The 20758-nt window shown below is 37.0% G+C and overlaps 1 protein-coding gene across 3 annotated transcripts; it reads right to left on the reverse strand.

Moving 5' to 3' along the window:
- Positions 1 to 364: 364 nt before the first annotated feature.
- On the reverse strand, positions 365 to 20758 carry LOC111798260 (protein FAM135B-like). Of its 3 annotated transcripts, none has more exons than XM_023681298.1 (16): positions 20600 to 20758; positions 20056 to 20382; positions 19877 to 19962; positions 18972 to 19126; positions 18469 to 18533; positions 18143 to 18328; positions 17693 to 17744; positions 12159 to 12389; positions 11931 to 12049; positions 10688 to 10892; positions 10425 to 10484; positions 10081 to 10335; positions 9055 to 9313; positions 8742 to 8947; positions 5824 to 5874; positions 365 to 1365 (listed from the first exon to the last, which is right to left on the reverse strand). In XM_023681298.1, the coding sequence occupies exons 2-16, from the start codon at positions 20229 to 20231 to the stop codon at positions 1075 to 1077; spliced, it is 2397 nt and encodes a 798-aa protein (XP_023537066.1). In that variant the 5' UTR covers positions 20232 to 20382; positions 20600 to 20758; the 3' UTR covers positions 365 to 1074. The 3 variants fall into 3 exon arrangements, with proteins under 3 accessions (XP_023537066.1, XP_023537065.1, XP_023537067.1); XM_023681297.1 differs by having other exon boundaries at positions 20056 to 20386; XM_023681299.1 differs by lacking the exons at positions 19877 to 19962; positions 20056 to 20382; positions 20600 to 20758 and having other exon boundaries at positions 18143 to 18323; positions 18972 to 19110.

A 20758-nucleotide genomic window follows, 5' to 3' on the forward strand; every position in this document is an offset into this window, starting at 1 on the left:
ATCAGGACATCCTCAACGTCTATAGGTGAGTCTTGATATTGACTCGAAAGATCATTACATAATTGGATGGCTAAAAATGTTTCGACATCATTAATTTTCACCACCGAAAGATGTTTCGATCTGAGCGATAGGACTAAAGCATCAGATGATGAATGGTCTTAACAAATTAGTTCATCCTAAATTGACCACCAAGCACACACAAATTGTTCAGGATATAAAACTAAAGTGGTTTTTTTAGATAACAAACTAAGGATGAAGATTTGAACACCAACCTCAAAGAAAGAAATACATGTCAGTTATTGTTAGCTAAGTTCACTTTCGGAGAAAAAATCATTCACAAAAACTAAAGTGATTCACCCAGAGCAACTCTAAACTAGTTTCAGATACTATTGCAACCTGAAAAATATGATATCACCTACTTCATAATATTGATAAAATACAAGAAACCTCAATTCCAATATGGAAAAATAGCAATAAATAGGCTAGTTGAACAGTCCAGCCAAAAAGACCGTAATTCTCCTCCGCATTCCATTATCAGAACAGTTGAGATTGATCTGGAAACAGATCAAAGAGGCAGAAGCTGCTCAAAGACAATAATGGCCTAATCAATAGAATTAAGACAGATACCGAGTCTACTAAACGCATGCTAGATATAAGCAGCAACTTCGCCCTGCATTCCATGTCTAAACAGGGATGCAACAAAAGCATGACAAAATTAGTATTAGCCCGTCACTTTCCCACTGGTCTATCTACCAAAGAAGAGAAAGAACTTGATTTTGGATTTTAAACACGAAAGCATTATCCAGACTCTCATTTGGCCAACAAGGATAACTTAACTCCTTACCGCAGAACAATAGTTTAGGCAGTACACTTCAGACTACGTTCACATCTCCATGAATCGCCCAATTTCATGTGTACAATATGATAGACTCCAATAATGAGCCCAAAAACTGTCCTTTACTTTGATCCTGGTGCTGACATGGAGGTGAGTAAGGAAGGCATGATAAATACATGTTAGATAACCCACGGAAAGACCACATCAGGAGCCATACCATGGGCGTCTCCTATTTGTGATCATCTAAATAACTCTGGGAAAGACCACATTATGAATCTTGCAAAAATGTCAGATTCTAAAAACTCGATATGAGCTGCCCGTCCAATAATGGTGTTCAAATTCTTGCCATAAGCAGAGGTGTCAAAGTTCACATCACAACGCATGAACACTCTTTGTTCAGAGGAAAGGGCCCGAATTTGGTCCAGACAATCATTCAGCATATCAAGGAATAACTTTCCTTTTCTTGAGTTGTCCATTGAAGCTGCCTGGCATGTTTCAATCCGGGCAGAATGATAAGGGACATAGCCATCCTGCAATTATGCAATGAATCAATACACACAACCAAAGGAGCCAATACAGAACCCTACTACAGAAGTCTGAGTTCAACCCATTATCTAGAAATCTAGCAGAACAATAATAAATTTGAATAGTTGTTTTTGTGGGAAGCCATTCGATCGCCCAAAGGCAAAGAGATGCACAAAAGGTGTTGACTGAAGATAGACATATAAATAAATAATTAAATCTTCATTTGGACCTTTTCAGCTTTTATCCGATTTAAGGCCGTGTACTTCCAAAATGTTTGTTTTGGTTTATATTGCTAGAATGTGACCATTTTGGTTCTAGTTAGTAAAAATTCTAACACAAATCTATATACAATGAAAAACTTTAATACAAATACATGACAGTAATTAAAAATGTTGATGCAAGGTTGAGCTTAAATAAGATGAATGTGAAAATAAAGAGACCAAAATGGTTACTTTTAACAACTATAGACGAAAATAGACATTATGAAAATATAGTGATAATTGGACAAAGGCTTGAAAGTACTATGTTTTGGAATAACAAGTACATGGACTAAAATAGATTAAATCCTAAACCAATTAATTCTCTAGCAATAGTTTATTTATGCGGCATTAATTTTTCAAAGAGGTACATGTGTCTGTCTTTCATAATACAGAAAAGCTAACTATATCCCTAGATACTAGAAAACAATAAATCTGAACAAATCCATAAATACTAAGTAATAATAAATCTAAATAAATCCCAAAACATTAGGTAGGGAGATCTACTACTTCTCTTACTTAATGGGATTACACAAATATCTTCTAATTTAAGGCTATGAATTACACAAATATTCTTCAAATCAAGGTTATTCCTTCTACACACCCCTGAGGAATAGATATCTTTCATTCCCAACTTGGATACTAGTTCATTGAACTGTGAAGTCCTCTTGTTAGTATATCTGCTAGTTGAAGTTGTGAGGGTAAAATACTAATGCATACTATCCTTTTCTCTAATTTCTTCTTAATACAATGTAGATCAATTCAATAGGTTTTGTTCTATCATGCTCGATAGGATTATATGTGGTATTGATAGTTCATTTGTTGTCGCATAACTACTTTATTGGACCTTCAACCTTAATCTATAAGTCATCAAAGATTATCTTCTAACTCTATCGGACTTTCTCCCTTTATCTGTGTTAGTATATCTGCTAGTTGAACGTGCAAAGGCACAAAACTAATGCATACTATCCTCTTTAATTTCTCCACGACAAAATGTTGATTAATTTCAATAGGTTTTGTCCAATCAGTGCAATGTAAATAGTTGATTTGTTATTGCAGAAAAACTTTAATAAGTTCCTTTCCGATAACGTAATACTCTATGCGCTGCATGAATGTGAGGCTCCCGCAGATGATGAATAAATTGGCTAATTACACTAACCAAGTAAGATCTATCAGGTCGAGTGTGAACTAGATATATAAGCCTCCTTGCTAGCCTTTGGTACATTACATTTCTCTGTTCACCCCCCAGTTCTTTTGACAACCCGATAACGTAATACTCTATGCGCTGCATGAATGTGAGGCTCCCGCAGATGATGAATAAATTGGCTAATTACACTAACCAAGTAAGATCTATCAGGTCGAGTGTGAACTAGATATATAAGCCTCCTTGCTAGCCTTTGGTACATTACATTTCTCTGTTCACCCCCCAGTTCTTTTGACAACCCGATAACGTAATACTCTATGCGCTGCATGAATGTGAGGCTCCCGCAGATGATGAATAAATTGGCTAATTACACTAACCAAGTAAGATCTATCAGGTCGAGTGTGAACTAGATAGATATATAAGCCTCCTTGCTAGCCTTTGGTACATTACATTTCTCTGTTCACCCCCCAGTTCTTTTGACAATCCCAATTTTTTATGTGGATCCATTGGCCTTGTTGCAAGTTTACATCCACTCATTCCTATTTCCATCAGGAAATTCATCACATATTTCTATTGTGATATGAAATTACTCTAAGCTTAGAAAGAAATTACTCTAAGCTTAGTATGCTACTTCAATAAGGTGAACTACTACTTCAGCCTTCCATGTTCTTTGATTTCAAATTCTTTCATCAATTTTCTTCTAAGTTAAAAGAATAGTTTTTCTTCTTCATTATCTACAATGAATATGATGTACACTAGAAACATTGTAACTTCCCATCATTCTGAATACTAGATAAAGAGAGTGTAATCTCCTTGACTTTACTTATACCCCCATTGTTCATAACCTTTGAAAATCTTCCAAATCACGTCTTTGCGATTGTTTTAGTCCATACATGATCTTTCTCAATTTGTATACTTGAGCTTTCAAATCCAGGAGGAATGCTTATATAGATTTCCTCATTTAGATCGTTATGAATAAATGCACCATTCACATCATACTGTGATCGCTGCCAATTTAAGTTGGTAGCCCAGGGTAACGATCTTCTTACGATGTTCATCCTCACAACTAGTGCAAATGTCCGTTTTACCAGAAGTTTGAGTGTATCTCTTAGCTATTAACCTTGCTTTATATCTTTCCAATGTTTCATCAGCCCTGTACTTCAATGTAAAAAACCACCTACAACCAACAATATTCCACCTACAACCAACAATAGTCTTTTCTTTTGGCCTAATCACTACTTCTTACGTGTTATTCTTTCCACAGCTTCCTACGTGTAATTCTCTTCTAGAGCATACGCTTCTCTAATAGCATCCTGTCATTCTCTTTTGGATAAAGCTTCAGGAAGTGTGTCAAGTATAAAAGTTGAATTAGACTCGGTAAACTTTGGTGTGATGGAGATAGTCTTTCAAGAGAGATATAGTTTGATAGTGGGCTATAAAGGGTTGTTTGTTTTATGCATTCTCTAGTGGGTTTTCGAAGAGCTATAGGTTCATCATCAATTGGCACCTATGTTACATCCTCCTTTTGAGTTGAGTTTGGATGTTTGGACTTTCATCAATTATGAAATGAGTTTCCTTCTAGCATATATAAGGACAACGGAATTGATGGAGGTGGAATGGATGGTTTAATCAGTGACTAGAAATAGAGGTGGTTAATGGTTTAGTCAACGACTCTGCTGTAGTAGAATTGGAACCATGATTGGAATGGAAAGTAGGGTTGGACCCAATTGTTGGTGCTATATTTTGTGCGTCCAAGAGTTCAACGGTTTCCCAAGGACTCTCTACAATCACCTACGTTCTCCCCTAAACAGAGACCTAAGAGAAGAACGATTTATGCACAGGGAATGTCACATCAATTGAGATGTAAGACTTCTTAGATCGAGAGCTATAACATTTGTACCCCTTTGTAGTCGAAAACTACCCTAAAAAAACACAATTTATTGCGCTCAGTTCGAGTTCGCCTCTGAGTGTTGTGCATCCAAATTATGTAGGATGTGAGGTCGACGAAAATTATTTAGTACTTATATTGGGCTTAAATTATTCAAGACACAAGATGAAAACAATTAATTATGAGTTGCAGTAAGATCTATCTCTCCCCGTAAATCGTTGGCATGTTTTTTGTGGATAAACAAGGCTCAAGTAGTTCTTAAAAGGTGTCCATTTCTCCTCTCGACCACTCCTAAGGCATAATAATACACGAAGAATCCTCGATAATTCCTTGAGATCGAAAGTATGGGGACAAGGTTTGATTGAAGTAATCTCTAGCAAGGTCTGTTCAAAATGTTTTGATTTTGATACCAACTACCACGGTAAACCCTGTCTCTCAAATCTTGTGACCCATGTGATAAGCAAACCCCGTCTCCGAAAACTCTTGTGGGAACTCATGGCTACCTTGGCCGAGCAGCTTCACCTCAATGTTGTGAAGAAGCTTCAAGCTCTAATCATTGACGGTGACACCACAAATGAAGGACGTATGGTGGAAAGTACTCTAGCTTGTTGGACTAGACTCAATCGGGGAGGCATCAAAGTGATGAATAAAACTCCCTTCTGTTTTTTATTGCTCAAGGATGAAGGTGGTCGCTAGTGAAGTCCATAGTCTTTTTATAATAAAGAAAAACTAAAACGTCTAGAGAATAGGTAACAACAAAGAAATAAAAATTGACTAACTAGTTCCCTTACTGAATGGAATGGGATTACAAGGCTATTTCTTCAACACATGCACTTCCATATTTTATATGGATCATGTCATCCTACTAGACACACTACCCGTAACAACAAATAAACAGCTTACCTACCAAAGGTAAAATGAATCAGCACATCAACATAAAAATTATGTGATAGGAGCCTATGAAATAGAAGATACGTGCCAGTTAAATTTTTGAACAACTCATTTATGTTCAATAGATACTATCAGAACATACACTTCCAATTTTTATATGGATCATGTCACCCTGCTCGACACACTACTTTTAACAACAAATAAACAGATTACCTACAAGAGGGAAATTGACTCATAGCACATCAACATAAAAAATACGTGGAACCTCTGAAATAGAAGATACCTGCGGTGACGAAAACAAGATTATGTTCTTGAAACTGTTCAACGTCTTTTGCTGAAAAAAAATAATGATGAAATTAGTATACACAGTATCAATAGATGCCTGGAACTTCTCACCAGACTGACTATAAATAGTAGAAGCAATTTCATTTAAATTCATAATATCATCATTATCTATGTATGTTATTCACAGGCATGCAAGTACATTACATCGTTTCTTATTTCATACTCAACCAGAAGTCCATAGTTCAACAATGTTCGAACCTACCATTTTGAAGATTAGAAACACTGACAAGCATTAAATATCCGCCTGTCCTAGCAGATAAAGTTCAAAGCAACACAGAAATCGGAAGTTCCAAGCTTTTTAATATAGCAAGAATAAAAATCCAAAAATAACAGAAAAATGAAACTTGACCCAAGCAATTACCTTTTTTGATAATACAAAATAACAAAGAGGGGGGAGACCCCGATCAAATGGAGTTTTTCTTGCCAATTTGGTATAAGAGATGAAAAGCTAAAATAACCATATCAACCAACATACTACCAAAAGAGTATTCCTTACCTTTGAAGAAATTTTGGTTCCTTTCACTTCATATGCTCCAAAAGGAGGCTCGAACAAAAATCATACAAAGCAATTTCCTTTTCCCTTTTGGAATGGGCAACCCGCAAGTGTAGAAGATAAAAGGACGAAAGAATCCTTTGGGAGGGCAGTAGACTAACCAAAGGAAAAACAATTTGAAAATTGACCATACAATAGCAAGTTAAAAGACTAAAATACCAGTATCTTGTCATGATCTGAGACTATGGAGTTGGGAACCCCGTGTAATCTAACCACATCTTTAGTAAATACTTCAGCCACTGCAGAAGTGGCCAAAGGATGGTCCAACATGAAGAAATGGGTGTATTTTGTCAATGAGTCCAACACCTGATTCTGGGGAGAACATGGAGTCTTCCAGAGTAATTTCAAATATGGAAGGCTTAGAATAATCAAACGGGCAACTGAGCTTTGTATATGTTTCATTGATACACCTCGCAATCTGCCACAAATTCCTTGACTGATTCTATCCTTCCCAACAAATATCAGCAACCAGTCTTTTGAACATTTTTAACTCTCCTGTGGACTCCTATCACTCCATGGTATTCTCTCAATAGTTAGATGACCACTGAAGATTTTGGAGGTACCAGCAACCTTTATTTGATCCTTAGTTGTTCATTACTACAGTGAATTACCATCCTTTCTTTGATCAATTTATACTTGAAAAAAGGTGCCACCTCTGTGTCCTACCATCCTCAAGACGAACATGAGTATTGAAGATATTAGTGAAGAGTCTTGCTCTTCCCTATTGAATCCCAAAGTCAAGCAAACGAGTTTTCAGCATTTAATTCTCATTCAAAGCAAATTATGTGATATATCTTCAGCTTATTCAGATGTATTTGGTCAAAAGGAGTTCTCCAGCCTGCCAAAGACCTTTCTGTTCCTCAATCTACCTCTCCCTTATGTGTGAATGTGTCGGATGGTGAATCTTATGACAGTTTGAGTAGCGCTGAGTCAGATTTAAAGCCTATGAATAATGACTCAGATGATTTTCTTGAGAGAACTTGTGCAGATAAATTGGGTGTGCATTTTCAGGATTATTACAAAGAGTAATGATCTGCCTCAAGATTTGATCATATCAATTTTTATTTCAGAAGTTTTACCTTCTTCTAATGTTGCACCAGCCAAGTTCTAATCTCCTGTTGAAGTTTGTGGCCTTCAAATTTGGGAAATACCCACTCTAAATTTAAAAGGAATTTAAGTTGTCCTTGTTATGTCATCTTGCTACATGGTAGAGACCACGGGATTGTTCCAGAAGATTAGCCTTGAAGAAATTTATTAATCATCATAGCCTAAATTTCCAGAATTTTACTAGAGTAATTGAAGAGTTAGACAGTATGGAATTGCCTTTATCCAACATCATGGTCCAGTATGGGGGATGATTCTTCGAAGTCCTTGATAGATATATATTTTCTCTAAATATTGGGATGTATTGTTTGATAATTCAAGGTTGTCCAACAAGCTCACTCATTTTCAAACACTTTACTTTTTGAAGCTGGAAGTTCTGTTTCAGGGTAATCTCCTTTTCGGTTTTAGAACTCTTGGTTGAATAATTCAGATTGTGGTAAGATAAATGAACAATCCTTAGCTCGTCATATGGTTGGGTGGGATATGTGATAGCCTCCAAACTTAGAAATCTGAAAGTGGCTATAAAAGAATGATTTATTGATTTTGAAACTAGAAGGAAGAGTTAGGAGAAGAGTTTGCTACCAAAAATCGCTACTAATGATGCTAAAGCAGACACAATCCTTTTTAGCTCCTCGGAACTTGGCATTCACTATTCAGTCAAAGGTGAATTATTGGAGCTACAGCTGACAGAAGGAACCTTGATCCAGAAAAGTAAATGACAATGGCTCGAAGCAGGAGATATTTTCAACTTTCAGTACATGCTTTCCAATGTCTTATAGGAAAACGTTCTCCAACTTACTATTAGTCCTGCATTACCTTGGAGACCTAGACTTCTTTGGATTAATGGGATCAAAGCTTTATTATCGGAGTTGGGGACGGAAAGAAACAAGAGAATTTTTTAAGACAAGTTTCTTTCTAAGTCTGATCATTTCGAATCAGCATACCAATGAGGCTTTATTTTTGTACTCTTTTTTATTTCTCATAACTTGTAATTGTTTCTCAGTTTCTTTTATCTCGGGTTCTTTTCTTTACACTCCATAATGAAGTTTGTATCTTTTAAGCATTAGTCTTGTTTTATTTTTTGAATGAAAAGTTTTATTTTTGGATAAAAAAATAGATGCATGAATAAAGAAAAAATAACAGCCTCATACTTCCAAGAGAGCAAGTAGGAGAGAGAAAATGTTTAGAAAAATCAGTACCTTGCACAGTCTGTAGAAGAACGTATTTTGTAGATCTGGATCATCCGTAAAAGTCAGCTGATGAATACACTGTGTTCCCTTGAGCTTCTTCAAAAGCCACAGGCCAGAGTTAAACAACGAGTTTGAACTGTAAAGATAACCCAAGTGTGGACCAGATATTGAAACATAAGTATAGAGATGACGATGATAGGGCTCCATGATACTTTCTGCAAATTGCAAACAACAAAATATAAATATTATCAATTTTAACTATCATTAGAAATATATAACATACAATAAATTTAAATCATTAAGAAAGAATGTTACCACCTACCTGCTAACGCTGTTCTTATAATGACATTTCCAATGGAATGTCCCACAAAACTAATCTTAATATCCTGTAAACTCCCATATCTTGAAGCTTTGTCCATTTTCTTTTTAACAAAAGAAATCACCTCTTGTGCCAACCTCAGTCCCATTTCTCTGAAGTCACCAGAAGTTTTCTCTTCATTTACTTCGGACATAAGAAATTCAATTTTGGGATCTATTAAGAGCCATTGATTCCGAACAAGTCGTAGATCAAGATGGTGCCCCTACAGATTCACCAATTAATCGAGTAAAGACAACATGCTAATCTATACTCAAAACATTTATGTGAACATTTATGTGAAAATGAAGTGTTATCTTATGAAGACTTGATTATGTTAACCTACCCTAAGAAATCAAACATTTATGTGAACAAAAAATAGTAATTCAACTGCAAAGCACTCAAAATCAAGCCCTATATAAGCCCAAACCTAAATATGAAAATACCCTAACCTAGCCAAAAACCAAACACTTAAAAATTTGCACCAACTCAACAATAAGACGATCAAACCCAACTTGAAGATATGTAATACAACAAGAAACGAAAATAGGTACTCATAAAAATAACTCTATTGACCACAAAACTTAACTAATTGAGGGTACTTAACCCACTAATCAAGTTTAAGTTTCCCTAAATAAATTTTAAAACTTAATGTTACAATTGACTTCCTGAGCCAAGTATGCAGCAACTATTAAGAAAATTAAGATCAATTTTCAAATAGTTATAAAACAATTACAAAATGTCTTCTGGTAATATCACCTTTTAAGAACCTTCAAAACATAATATAATACAAGGTGACAAGCAAACACAAACTACGCAAAGATAGAACACAAATCATTGTTGATGCAAAATTCCAAATAGGTAACAGTCTCTTGCATTAGAAATTATAAAAACTTCATCAAACTATTAAGGATTGAGGACACTAGGTTAGAGGTGAGAGAATAAAACAAAGGTGTGTTCAATAAAATTATAAATCTGAAGAACAATACTTGCCTGAAACCCATGCACAAAGACAACAATCTTCAAAATGCGACCACTCCTTTCTGGCATAGAACCAGACAGATTGTCTACGGCTACAGAACTTGGCCCACTGTCCTTCCCAATAGCATCAATCATGTCAAAATGCCGCAAGTATGAATTTTCACTAATTGAACGTCGAGGAGCATTCATGACACGCTCAATGATTACAATAGGGATTCGTGAAGGATCTCTGAATATATGCAGATCTTGGATGCATCTATTATTTATCTGCAATTTAGCACACTAACTCATTCACAAATTGTCCAATTTGAAGGCATAAAAGAAATAAAGCATCTAATGTCAAAACTAAAACCCACCCTCATTTGTAAAATACTCCGACGATGAAGCTCAGCTCTCATGGCTGCAGTCTGGGCAGGCTGAAATGTATTAAGAAAAGCCAATAATGATCCATGAAAAGTTTACTTGTGTTTCAAGAAAGAAAAGAATAAAAGAAATAAAAGCAGTCGAGAATGGGAGGTAAAAGAAGGTTCAAATGAAATGAAAGCTTTCTGCATAGTAAATTATTGTCAACCTCCGGTGCAGAATGATTATGGAAGGGTTCAGCAAAATAACTACTCACATCATCTGACAACTTCCACAGACTAGAAACTCTTTTATGAACAGCACTTCTCCGGATGGCAAGGTTTGGAGGTTCCTCACTTCCACTATTAATGTAGTGATGCGGCATCTCAACTTTAGAGTAAACCATCCATATTGACCATTCAGCTCTCCTATCCTTTGCCCATCCCTCCCGTAGATGTTCTATTATCTTTGTTTTGTTAGCCCTGTGATACATTAATACCAATGATTCGATGTAGAAACATATGTATGTCAAAACCACATGTCAGAGTGAGGAGAGAAAAACTATGTGACAGGATTTACATATACTGTACACGTTTGCCAAACTACAACTTCCCTTTAGTGATACAAGTGTCAGTGGCTGGATTATTTCAAGTGTCTTGCATTTCAAATCACGGTCAGAGTAACCCTAAAACACAAATACAAACCCAAATACAGGTCTACTTTAGATATTCCCGGAGATGGGTGGGAGGATCCTCTGCTGCAAACTATTTGAAGTGGATAAGTTACCCTTATGTCTTTATTTTTATATGAAAAATAAGCCTGGAACTAAAGCTAGAGGAAATTATAAGACTTTCTTTNTTTTTTTTCTTTTTTTGATAAGAATAGACAACAAGCAGTAAGAATTACGTTTCCCATGTAGCCACTTTTTTTTTTTTCTTTTCTAGGAGTTGGGAATCGTTTATTTCTTCCCTCCTAACATTCCACACAAAGCTACTAAATATGGTTCTAACTTTGAAGCAAAGAACTTGTACCATTTTAGCAAAATGGATCTACCAGTTCCATAACGAAAGAGGCACTTTATAGAGGAGGATTATATCTGCTAAATACGGTACAACTCACTTGGTAACAGACCGGGTTTTTCATCTATAAAATCCTCAAAAGGTCCATGGAAGCACATTATGAAGGAGAAAAACCTTTTTTTACAGTAGATACATTTCCAAAGTGGAAAATGCCTCAAATACGTTTTATGCTGGCCAACGGAACTTGGATCTTAGTACGAGGAATCAAAAGAAAATGTCCCTGTCTTGAGGTACTTGTAAGCTTCACAAAGAAGATCAAAGTTTTTATATTGGATTTCTGTCATGTGTGTTTTTTCTTATTTATAAGAAACATATATGCATTAGCAAAGAACAAAGAAGATACAACCTAGGGGCACAGGGAAGAGAGAACCCCCTCCCAGAGGAGATAATTATAAATAAATAAAAAAATCATGAGCAGTTCAATATGAAGTAAAGAAGTACCTATGGAACTTCAAAAATGTGCTCCATAAATATAAAAGTTGATCACCCAGTGAGTGAAAACAGTGTGACATGTGACTTCCTGTTTTTGATTGGTGCAATCGGTCACCACTGTTAGTCCTCTGGTAAAATAAACAAACGGCCAAAGAAGAAGAATCACAAAAACAAAGTTTAATTTGTGAGGAAACAGAAAGAAAAAAAGAAATATACAGTTTGAAATAAAGCATGGACCTCAAGGCCGTTTTGTGGCTTGCCTTGTCTTGAAACTTCACCCTTTACGTTATCCATTTTTGAAGGCATCAAAACACCAATATACTTCGTATCATCTATTCTAGACATAAAATCAGTAAAATCAAAGGATTGGTCTATAGCTTTGCTAAGATTTTGAAACTCCTCAAGCAGTATATCACGAGCAGTCAATAATGCTTTAATAAGTGTGACCTCGTCCCGTGATGCCTCTGCCTGAATCAATACCAATCCAACAGTCAGCATCAGAAGATAATTTCTCTAAAACCAATAACAAAAGCATCATTTTAATTATAAAGAGTGTGGAAGCACAACATTACAGTAATTGTATACATGCATAAATAGTTGTTTCTTGTTCTTTATTGTAATTTTACTAAAAAGCCTTGCATGCCCATATATATTTTACTCTTAGTGTAGACAATGAGAGGAGTTATTCTCCTATATTTGGTCTCACATCAACATGGTATCAAACGATTAGATTTTTCCCCAAGGAAATTAAGATTTTGTGAGCAATTAGGGTTTTGTGGAACGTTAGGGGTTTGGAACACAACCTTTTTCATCTTCCGTCACCACCCAAATCAAGAGGAAGCCTGCCCACTATTAGCAAAACCCCAGAATTCAGCCAGCAAAGTAGTCATATGTGGCCTTGTGCACAACAAGCTAACATGCCCAATCCTACACACCAGCACATGAGTTATCACTGCACACGATGATCTGCTTTTTCTAGTAAATCCAACGTAGCTATGTGATAATTTTTGTCAGAAATGGATCGAGTTTGAAACCTCTTCAAAAAAGAATCAAGGTTTTTGCAAACTCGATTCAGATATTGTTTTCTAAAGGTTGTGTGGTCATTTGGTTCTATTTCATGGATTTAGATTGCATTTGGTAATATCTGATGTAGTTCAATCGACCACCAATCCATCCATGATCCATCTAGTAAGTCATTGTTGTGTTGTAGATGAGCTTACTAAATTCAAGCTATACAATTGCCCCTGTTATAACCATTTGGTATAGCAAGTCATTGGACGTATCATCATCATCTACACTTGCCCCCGTTACAACCATTGTTGGCTCACTTGTCACAAATCCTCGTCTTTTGTCATCCTATACCAAATGGGTCATAGACAAGTGTTGTTGATAATGCAAGAAATTCCAATTTATTCCCCCCCTCTTTTGTCATCTACATGCTTTAACATTACTTTAGAAAATGGATCGATATCTTCCCGTCTTAGATATAGAACAATAAATATCACCCCATCTCTTTATTTGTCCTCTATCTACATTTACCTTAACTTCCCATATCTTGCGATGGAATTATATGGATAGAAGACATGATTCTGGAGGACTTAACATTTTTTCTCATCAAGCACCAAAAGGCGTTGTTTGTTCTATGGTTGTTTCTCCTTTTGATGCACATTGTCGTTTAGGTCATCCATCTCTCATGAAGAAAGCTTTGCCCCTAGTTCCAAAATTTGTCATTAAATTGGACTCGTGTCTATTTTCCAAATTCCATCATCTCCCCTGAAATTGATAGACCAGCAAGTGCTCATCCCAAATTGGTTCATTTGGATATTTGGGGTCCTTGTCCAATTGTGTCTAAAATTAAATGATATTTTGTTACCTCATAAGACTCGGTTATATTTCATGAAGAACCACCCTGAGTTGCATTCTTACACTCACTTACGTTTTCATGTTGAAATCTATACTCAATTTGATATTTCTCTCAAGGTTTTGAGAAGCAAGAACGTAGTGGAGTACCACCGCCCGAAACAGTGGTTGGTGACCGAAGCCCCATTGAACGGCGGTCGTAACTACAACGGTCCTAAGATAGCGAAATTCCTTGTGGGTAAGTTCTCACCCGCACGAAAGGCATAACAATCTAGACACTGTCACGAAGAGAGGATCAATCAAATAGACATGTCTATGAAGATGCAGACTACCTGCACCATCTATCCCAATGAGTTGTCTATCGAATCATTGCAATTGATGTTCAAGCACGGGAGTACTTCTCTCATGTCATTGGGTCGTACAAATGTAAGCATGAAAATATCCATCAATCATCTTGTGCTAATATTTCATAGCAAAATGACACTGTTGAACAAAAGAAAGGGCATCTTCTAGAAACAGTTGGAGCCTTATTCTCTCAAATGCATGTTTAAATGCATCTTTGGGTTGATAAAATTGCCCCAGTTTGATTCTTGATTAATTGCATGCCTTCATCTAGTCTTAAAGGTGAGACCCTTGTTATGTATATTTGACGAAACCTTCCTTTCTTATTAAGTCAAAAATATTTGGTTTCACTTATTCTATTCAGGATATTCGTCCTCATGTAACAAAATTAGGCCCCAAATCTGTGAACAAACCCTTCACTTCATCATTGTCGGACTAAGTCTAGGGAAGGATGATCTCCTTATCTCTATAGTTGTTTCTCATACACCCTCCCCCATGCATCTCTTTTGGTCCAAGTGATAAGCTCCCTATCACTCTTCATAAAGGTAAATGTACTTTAGCTTTCCTGGTTTCTTCTTTTGTCTCTTATGACCACTTGTCATCATCCTCCTTTGTAGGCTTGTCTCATTTTGTCTAGCATGATACAATAATAGAATAGAATATTTGCTAAAATGGTGGTGAGAATATTTGCTAAAACCACCCCACCTAAATGATGGTGAAAGTTCTCTATTTATAATCATTTACGGAATCAAATAAATTACAAAGGAAATGGAGTGAGCAATAAATGGATACAAGATATTTGCCTATAATAAAAGGTCAAATATGATACCTATGGTAAACCGTAATGGAAGGCTAAATATCATACAAGATATTTGCCTATAATAAAGGGTCAAATATGATACCTATGGTAAACCATAATTCAGGACTAAATATCCTCAACACTTGAATCTAATACTTCATGTAACGACCCAGATCCACCGCTAGCAGATATTGTCCTCTTTGGGCTTTCCCTTTCGGGCTTGCCCTCAAGGCTTTAAAACGCGTCTGCTAAGGGAAGGTTTCCACACCCTTATAAATGGTGGTTTGTTCTCCTCCCCAACCAATGTGGGACATCACAATCCACCCCCCTTCGGGGCCCAGCATCCTCGCTGGCACTCTTTCCTTCCTCCAATCGATGTGGAACCGCCCCCAAATCCACCCCCCTTTGGGGTCCAGCGTCCTTACTGGCACACCGCCTCGTGTCTACCCCCCTTCGAGGAACAGCAAGAAGGCTGGCACATCGTCCGGTGTCTGGCTCTGATACCATTTGTAACGACCCAGATCCACCGCTAGCAGATATTGTCCTCTTTGGGCTTTCCCTTTCGGGCTTGCCCTCAAGGCTTTAAAACGCGTCTGCTAAGGGAAGGTTTCCACACCCTTATAAATGGTGGTTTGTTCTCCTCCCCAACCAATGTGGGACATCACAATCCACCCCCCTTCGGGGCCCAGCATCCTCGCTGGCACTCTTTCCTTCCTCCAATCGATGTGGAACCGCCCCCAAATCCACCCCCCTTTGGGGTCCAGCGTCCTTACTGGCACACCGCCTCGTGTCTACCCCCCTTCGAGGAACAGCAAGAAGGCTGGCACATCGTCCGGTGTCTGGCTCTGATACCATTTGTAACGACCCAGATCCACCGCTAGCAGATATTGTCCTCTTTGGGCTTTCCCTTTCGGGCTTGCCCTCAAGGCTTTAAAATGCGTCTGCTAGGGGAAGGTTTCCACTCCCTTATAAATGGTGGTTTGTTCTCCTCCCCAACCAATGTGGGACATCACACTTCACTTATAGCAAGAAAGAAAGCTACTAAATATCATGGGTAATTACAATCACGGTCAATCCAATGGTTTGTTGCTCCGTTAAAAGGGAGCCTCACCAAAGAGAGTAACTCTACTCAAGTAAAATGATATTTGACAAATAATTAATAGAAAATTTTCCTCACTCGCGCCCTAAGAAATGTGAAACCTAATGAGGGATTAAACATCAATAGAGTCCCTCTCTACCGTTATAAAGGTTTTATTGCTCCTCTCCCCAAAAGACCCCCAAAACAATGCACATCCTCCAACTTGGGGCAAGAATCTCTCCTTCTCCCGAAACAACAAATGGAGAAGGAACTCCTCAGTCATCTCCCGGTAATCTCCATGTCTAGCAACCTGAAAGTCACACACCTCAAAGAAAAACCCAAACAGACTAAGAAAGTTGATTAGGTTAGAACGCAACTATCGTACCTTCCCAGATAAGGAACAAGGTCCCAAATCTATGTGCATCTCTTTACTTTGTAATTATTGTTTACCTATTCTCATGATCAATTGGAAATGTATTTCCTAATCCTTCGGATGAAATGGAGTCCTTTGTAGCAAGCTAGACATGATTAACATATATGTTCTAATTTGAGGGGAGTGTTATAAAATATATGTACGTAAGCAAGAGTTTATTAGTCTTTTGCCCTTTATTATAATTTTTCTATTATTGGTTGAGGGTATCATTTGCGCATATGTATTTAACTGTACGGTTTAAAATGAAATGAGTTATGTTCTCGAATGAGGTTTGCATTTTGTAGTTTCTATTATCCTTTCTTCTTTGAGTAATTCTTCTTTTTTATCATGGACTTTGCCTACTTTTGTCGAAGCAAGAGACAAGGGATGTTATGGGTTTTGACTCCGTCATTTGACTCTATTACGAGGTATTTTATATGAGGAGAAGGGATATTTATTACTTGGATCCTCCATTCTTCAAATGGGTTTCTTGTAAATTTATTTTCCCTTCTTCTGTGTAATCCCTACCTTCCCAATCACTCTTCTCTTATCGAAAATATCCAAGAAAGTTAAATCATTGACTTAGCAAGTCTTTACATGAGAGGTTTGATAGTTTAGACAAGTTTTTCCTTCTTAAACTTGCCGCTGTTACATTTTTTTATAGATTTAGGTTTAAGAAATTTCATCATACAATTTTGAGCTACTAGTTTGCATACTCAAGACTTGTTACGTTTTATTGGACCTCTTTGTTGTAAAATTAATTTAGTTCGGTTTAAATCTTTCAATTGAGCTGGTTTTCATGCCCTTTTAAATTCCCTTTTTCTCACTGCAACTATGGTTTTCAATCCAAAAAAAATTATATTCTGCTCCGATTTGAATAATCTTATAATTGCCTAATATAAGAAAAAAAAAGATGGTGATTGCAAGTCTAAAATGAAGACTTCCGTCAAGTGAATGCAAGATTAATATTAGTAACAACGCTTATCTTTCTTGCTATTCAGGTAGGTTCTGAAACTTACAATCTGATGTTAGCAATAAACACAATGTGAAGAAAATAAGAAGGTTAATGACCATATAACTACAAATACAATCTTTTATCCTCAAGCAGAATTTAATGAAGAACTGTTGTGATCGTGACAAATAATAGAACCTGACAGAACTTAAATTTACAAAAATGAAATAGGAAGAAGGATCGAAACCATGTACATTTCAACAAAATCACATTGACCCCAGGCAAGGGCTAGGATCCAAACAAAAGAGTTGAAGAATCAGTTGTATACCTGATTTCGTGCATCAAAGTGTCTAGCAGCAAGATTTTCCTTGCGTGGATCACTGGAATAGATGATTGGACTAGGTTAGTTAACTTGTTCAATACTTGAAACTCAGCTTACATAGTAGTGGACCCCCTACCCACCCAAAAATATTAAATAATTTTACTGCACATGCACCAATAACTTGTTCAATACTTGAAACTCAGCTTACATAGTAGTGAGACCCCCTACCCACCCAAAAATATTAAATAATTTTACTGCACATGCACCAATACAAGCCCCAAAGAGGTTACATGTTCAATACTTGAAACTCAGCTTACATAGTAGTGAGACCCCATACCCACCCAAGAATATTAAATAATTTTTCTGCACATGCACCAATACAAACCCCAAAGAGGTTACAAGGATGAGACAGCATTTCTAACTAAAGTTGATAAATGTCAAGATCATATCACAAACCTGGATCTCTTTTCGGGGGTATAGGAACGTAGTAAGCAAATGTGTACGCTGACATCAACAAGCACTGCGTGAAATACATCAAAATGTACGGGACAATACGAATGTAGCCCTGCTAGAGCTTTGGGAGGAATTCGGAATTCATGTACTGCAGCAGAAGAAGCATCCAGAGAGGCCTGCAATTCTGGTCTATATGGTGCACATCCATCATTACAGGTATCCAATTATTTATTATAGAACTATTTTAATTCAAGATAATAAAAATGGCTTTATGATTTGACCTCAACTAGATGAGCAAGAACCAAATCATGCATTTTATGTCAACTCACCCAGCCTCCAATATTGGAGCATGCATAAGCTCAAACTTCAAAATAACGGCTGAAGTGGATGGAGCCTGCAATTTTTGGTCCATATCAATTATCTTCTAACCACAAAAGAAAAGATATGTAGCTCTGAAAAGATATATCATCTAATTTACTGCATGTCCGTTCTTATTCCTCGTAAGAAAACAGTTTTCAACAATTCCCAACACATGAATTCTTACAAAATCTTAAAGAAAAAAGTACACTATTCTGTTCACTTTTCCCTGGCAAGATATGCTTCCAAACTACAGATTTTTTTTCTTATCGTAATTGAATGAGCAAGTTTTTACACTAAAAAGGACTTCAAATATGGTTACTTCATTGGGAGCAGATAAACAATAATAGATAAAAAACTTCATAATTATTAGAACGATAGAATACACTAATGAGGACAGGCCTACTTTTCCTTGGGTGAAAGAGGAGGAATTGGAGGAGGAGGAGGAAGGGAGTAAGTGGAGAGAAATTCCTACCTCATACTTCGCAAGGGGAAAATTGAATGAAATCATAATGGACAGAAGTATATCCTGCCTTGCGTACTTGATCTTGAAAGGTTGTGTAGAGAAACTGTTGTCAGTATCATCAATCTTCCATACGCCATAACTATTACCGGATCCCAGATCTGGAGCTGCATCATGTGCAAATTTGATAAGTTATTTAGTAGCAATAAGACATTGCTAGAAAAGCACAATCATAAAAGGTCAGCACTAAACACTCAAGACCTAAAACCAGTGCTCAGTGAACTAGGCCAATTTAGTTTCCCCACCTATTTCATGTTCACGCTGTTGACATTACTGCCACAAATCACAATACAGTGTTCCATGCGTCATTGATTTAAATAGAAAAATACAATCATTCCCCAAAATAACAAGTTATCTTTAAAATCTCAAGAAATGTACATCTATGGGGATGCGAAATGTTGCGTGTCCAATCAGAAGTGCCAATAAATCACCTACCCGATGGTTTTTACAGGAGAGTTTTTAAAAATAATAAATAAATCTTAAGACGCTATTGAAGGTAACTTAAAGTATTCCAGGATTTTATTCCAAAGGAGGATCTTGAACTTATGCATAAATAAGAACTTCACCAAGTCTCGTTCTAAAGAAAGTGAAAGAAAAGGAGGTGGGAGGATTTTAACCAATTAGCCAAGTTTACAACTAAAATAAGATAGGCTATTACAATTTTGATGTCTAAACTATTTAGCTCCTAAACTTTATGAACTTGTCTAATAGCAATCTTAGTTATGCTTCTTAGCAGGCAATCGCTCCTAAACTGTATAGGTTCTGACTAGTACTTGTCTAACAGTAACCTTACCAACGCAAGTATGCTCGTTAGCAGACATTCATAAACTGATCAATTAAGACAATTGCGGAAGTACCTTCATACTGAACAACTCTAGCTGGTGTTCCAACGGAAGTATACTCGCCGTCTTCCCATCTCATGGTAAGCTTAATTTGGTACCATCTAATTGGATAAATAGTCGATAATAAGTAGCTGCTACTTAAATGCACCACAACAATAGGTATAAAAATCATCAAAGAATGGAAATGCACAAACCCTTGCTGGAAAAGGTCGAGATTGTGAAACCTATGAATGTAAATAGCAATTTCCTGTACAGTATCCAACATAGCCACTGGCTTAACTTTGGCCAAACGTGGCTTTGCATCAGGCAGCTTCTTCACCGACCGCACTTGATAATTTAGACCAATGAACCACCCTAAATTATGGAACATGCGTGGCCCGCTAGTGCAAGGTTTGCATCCCTGGTCGTCAAGTGCTACATACGATCAAACCCAACAAAAAGAAACCCCCCACCCCCAGCATTTTCCTAGCTTCCAAGCACTCCGCCCAATACAAGATAGATTTCTTGTTCACCTCACGAGCCTTCCTTCAGAATTGAAAACCTTAGGTAAAATGGGGGATAAATAGAAGCTACAAGCTTCGAAGCAATTACCGATTATCCAAATTCCAGTTCAGTCAAGAGTTACGGGATCATCGATAAAAGAAAATAAAAAATAATAAAGAAGTAGATACGACTCAAAGCTCTAGTTTATCCGGCGAAAAAGCTCCAGATCCTCGGATCTATCGCCAGATCGCTCACCGATGAACAAGTTTTGGAGGATTAAGTGAGATCACTGGTGCAAGCCGCCGCCGCGTTCCGTGGATGGCCGGAGGGAATGAAGGAGCGGGAGGGAAATTGGAGAAGCCAAAGAGATCCGAATATAGAGGAGGAATGTCGGTCAAAGCGAGGGAGAAATGG

This window comes from Cucurbita pepo, chromosome LG07, assembly GCF_002806865.2.
Source record: "Cucurbita pepo subsp. pepo cultivar mu-cu-16 chromosome LG07, ASM280686v2, whole genome shotgun sequence".
Taxonomy (NCBI): Eukaryota; Viridiplantae; Streptophyta; class Magnoliopsida; order Cucurbitales; family Cucurbitaceae; genus Cucurbita; species Cucurbita pepo.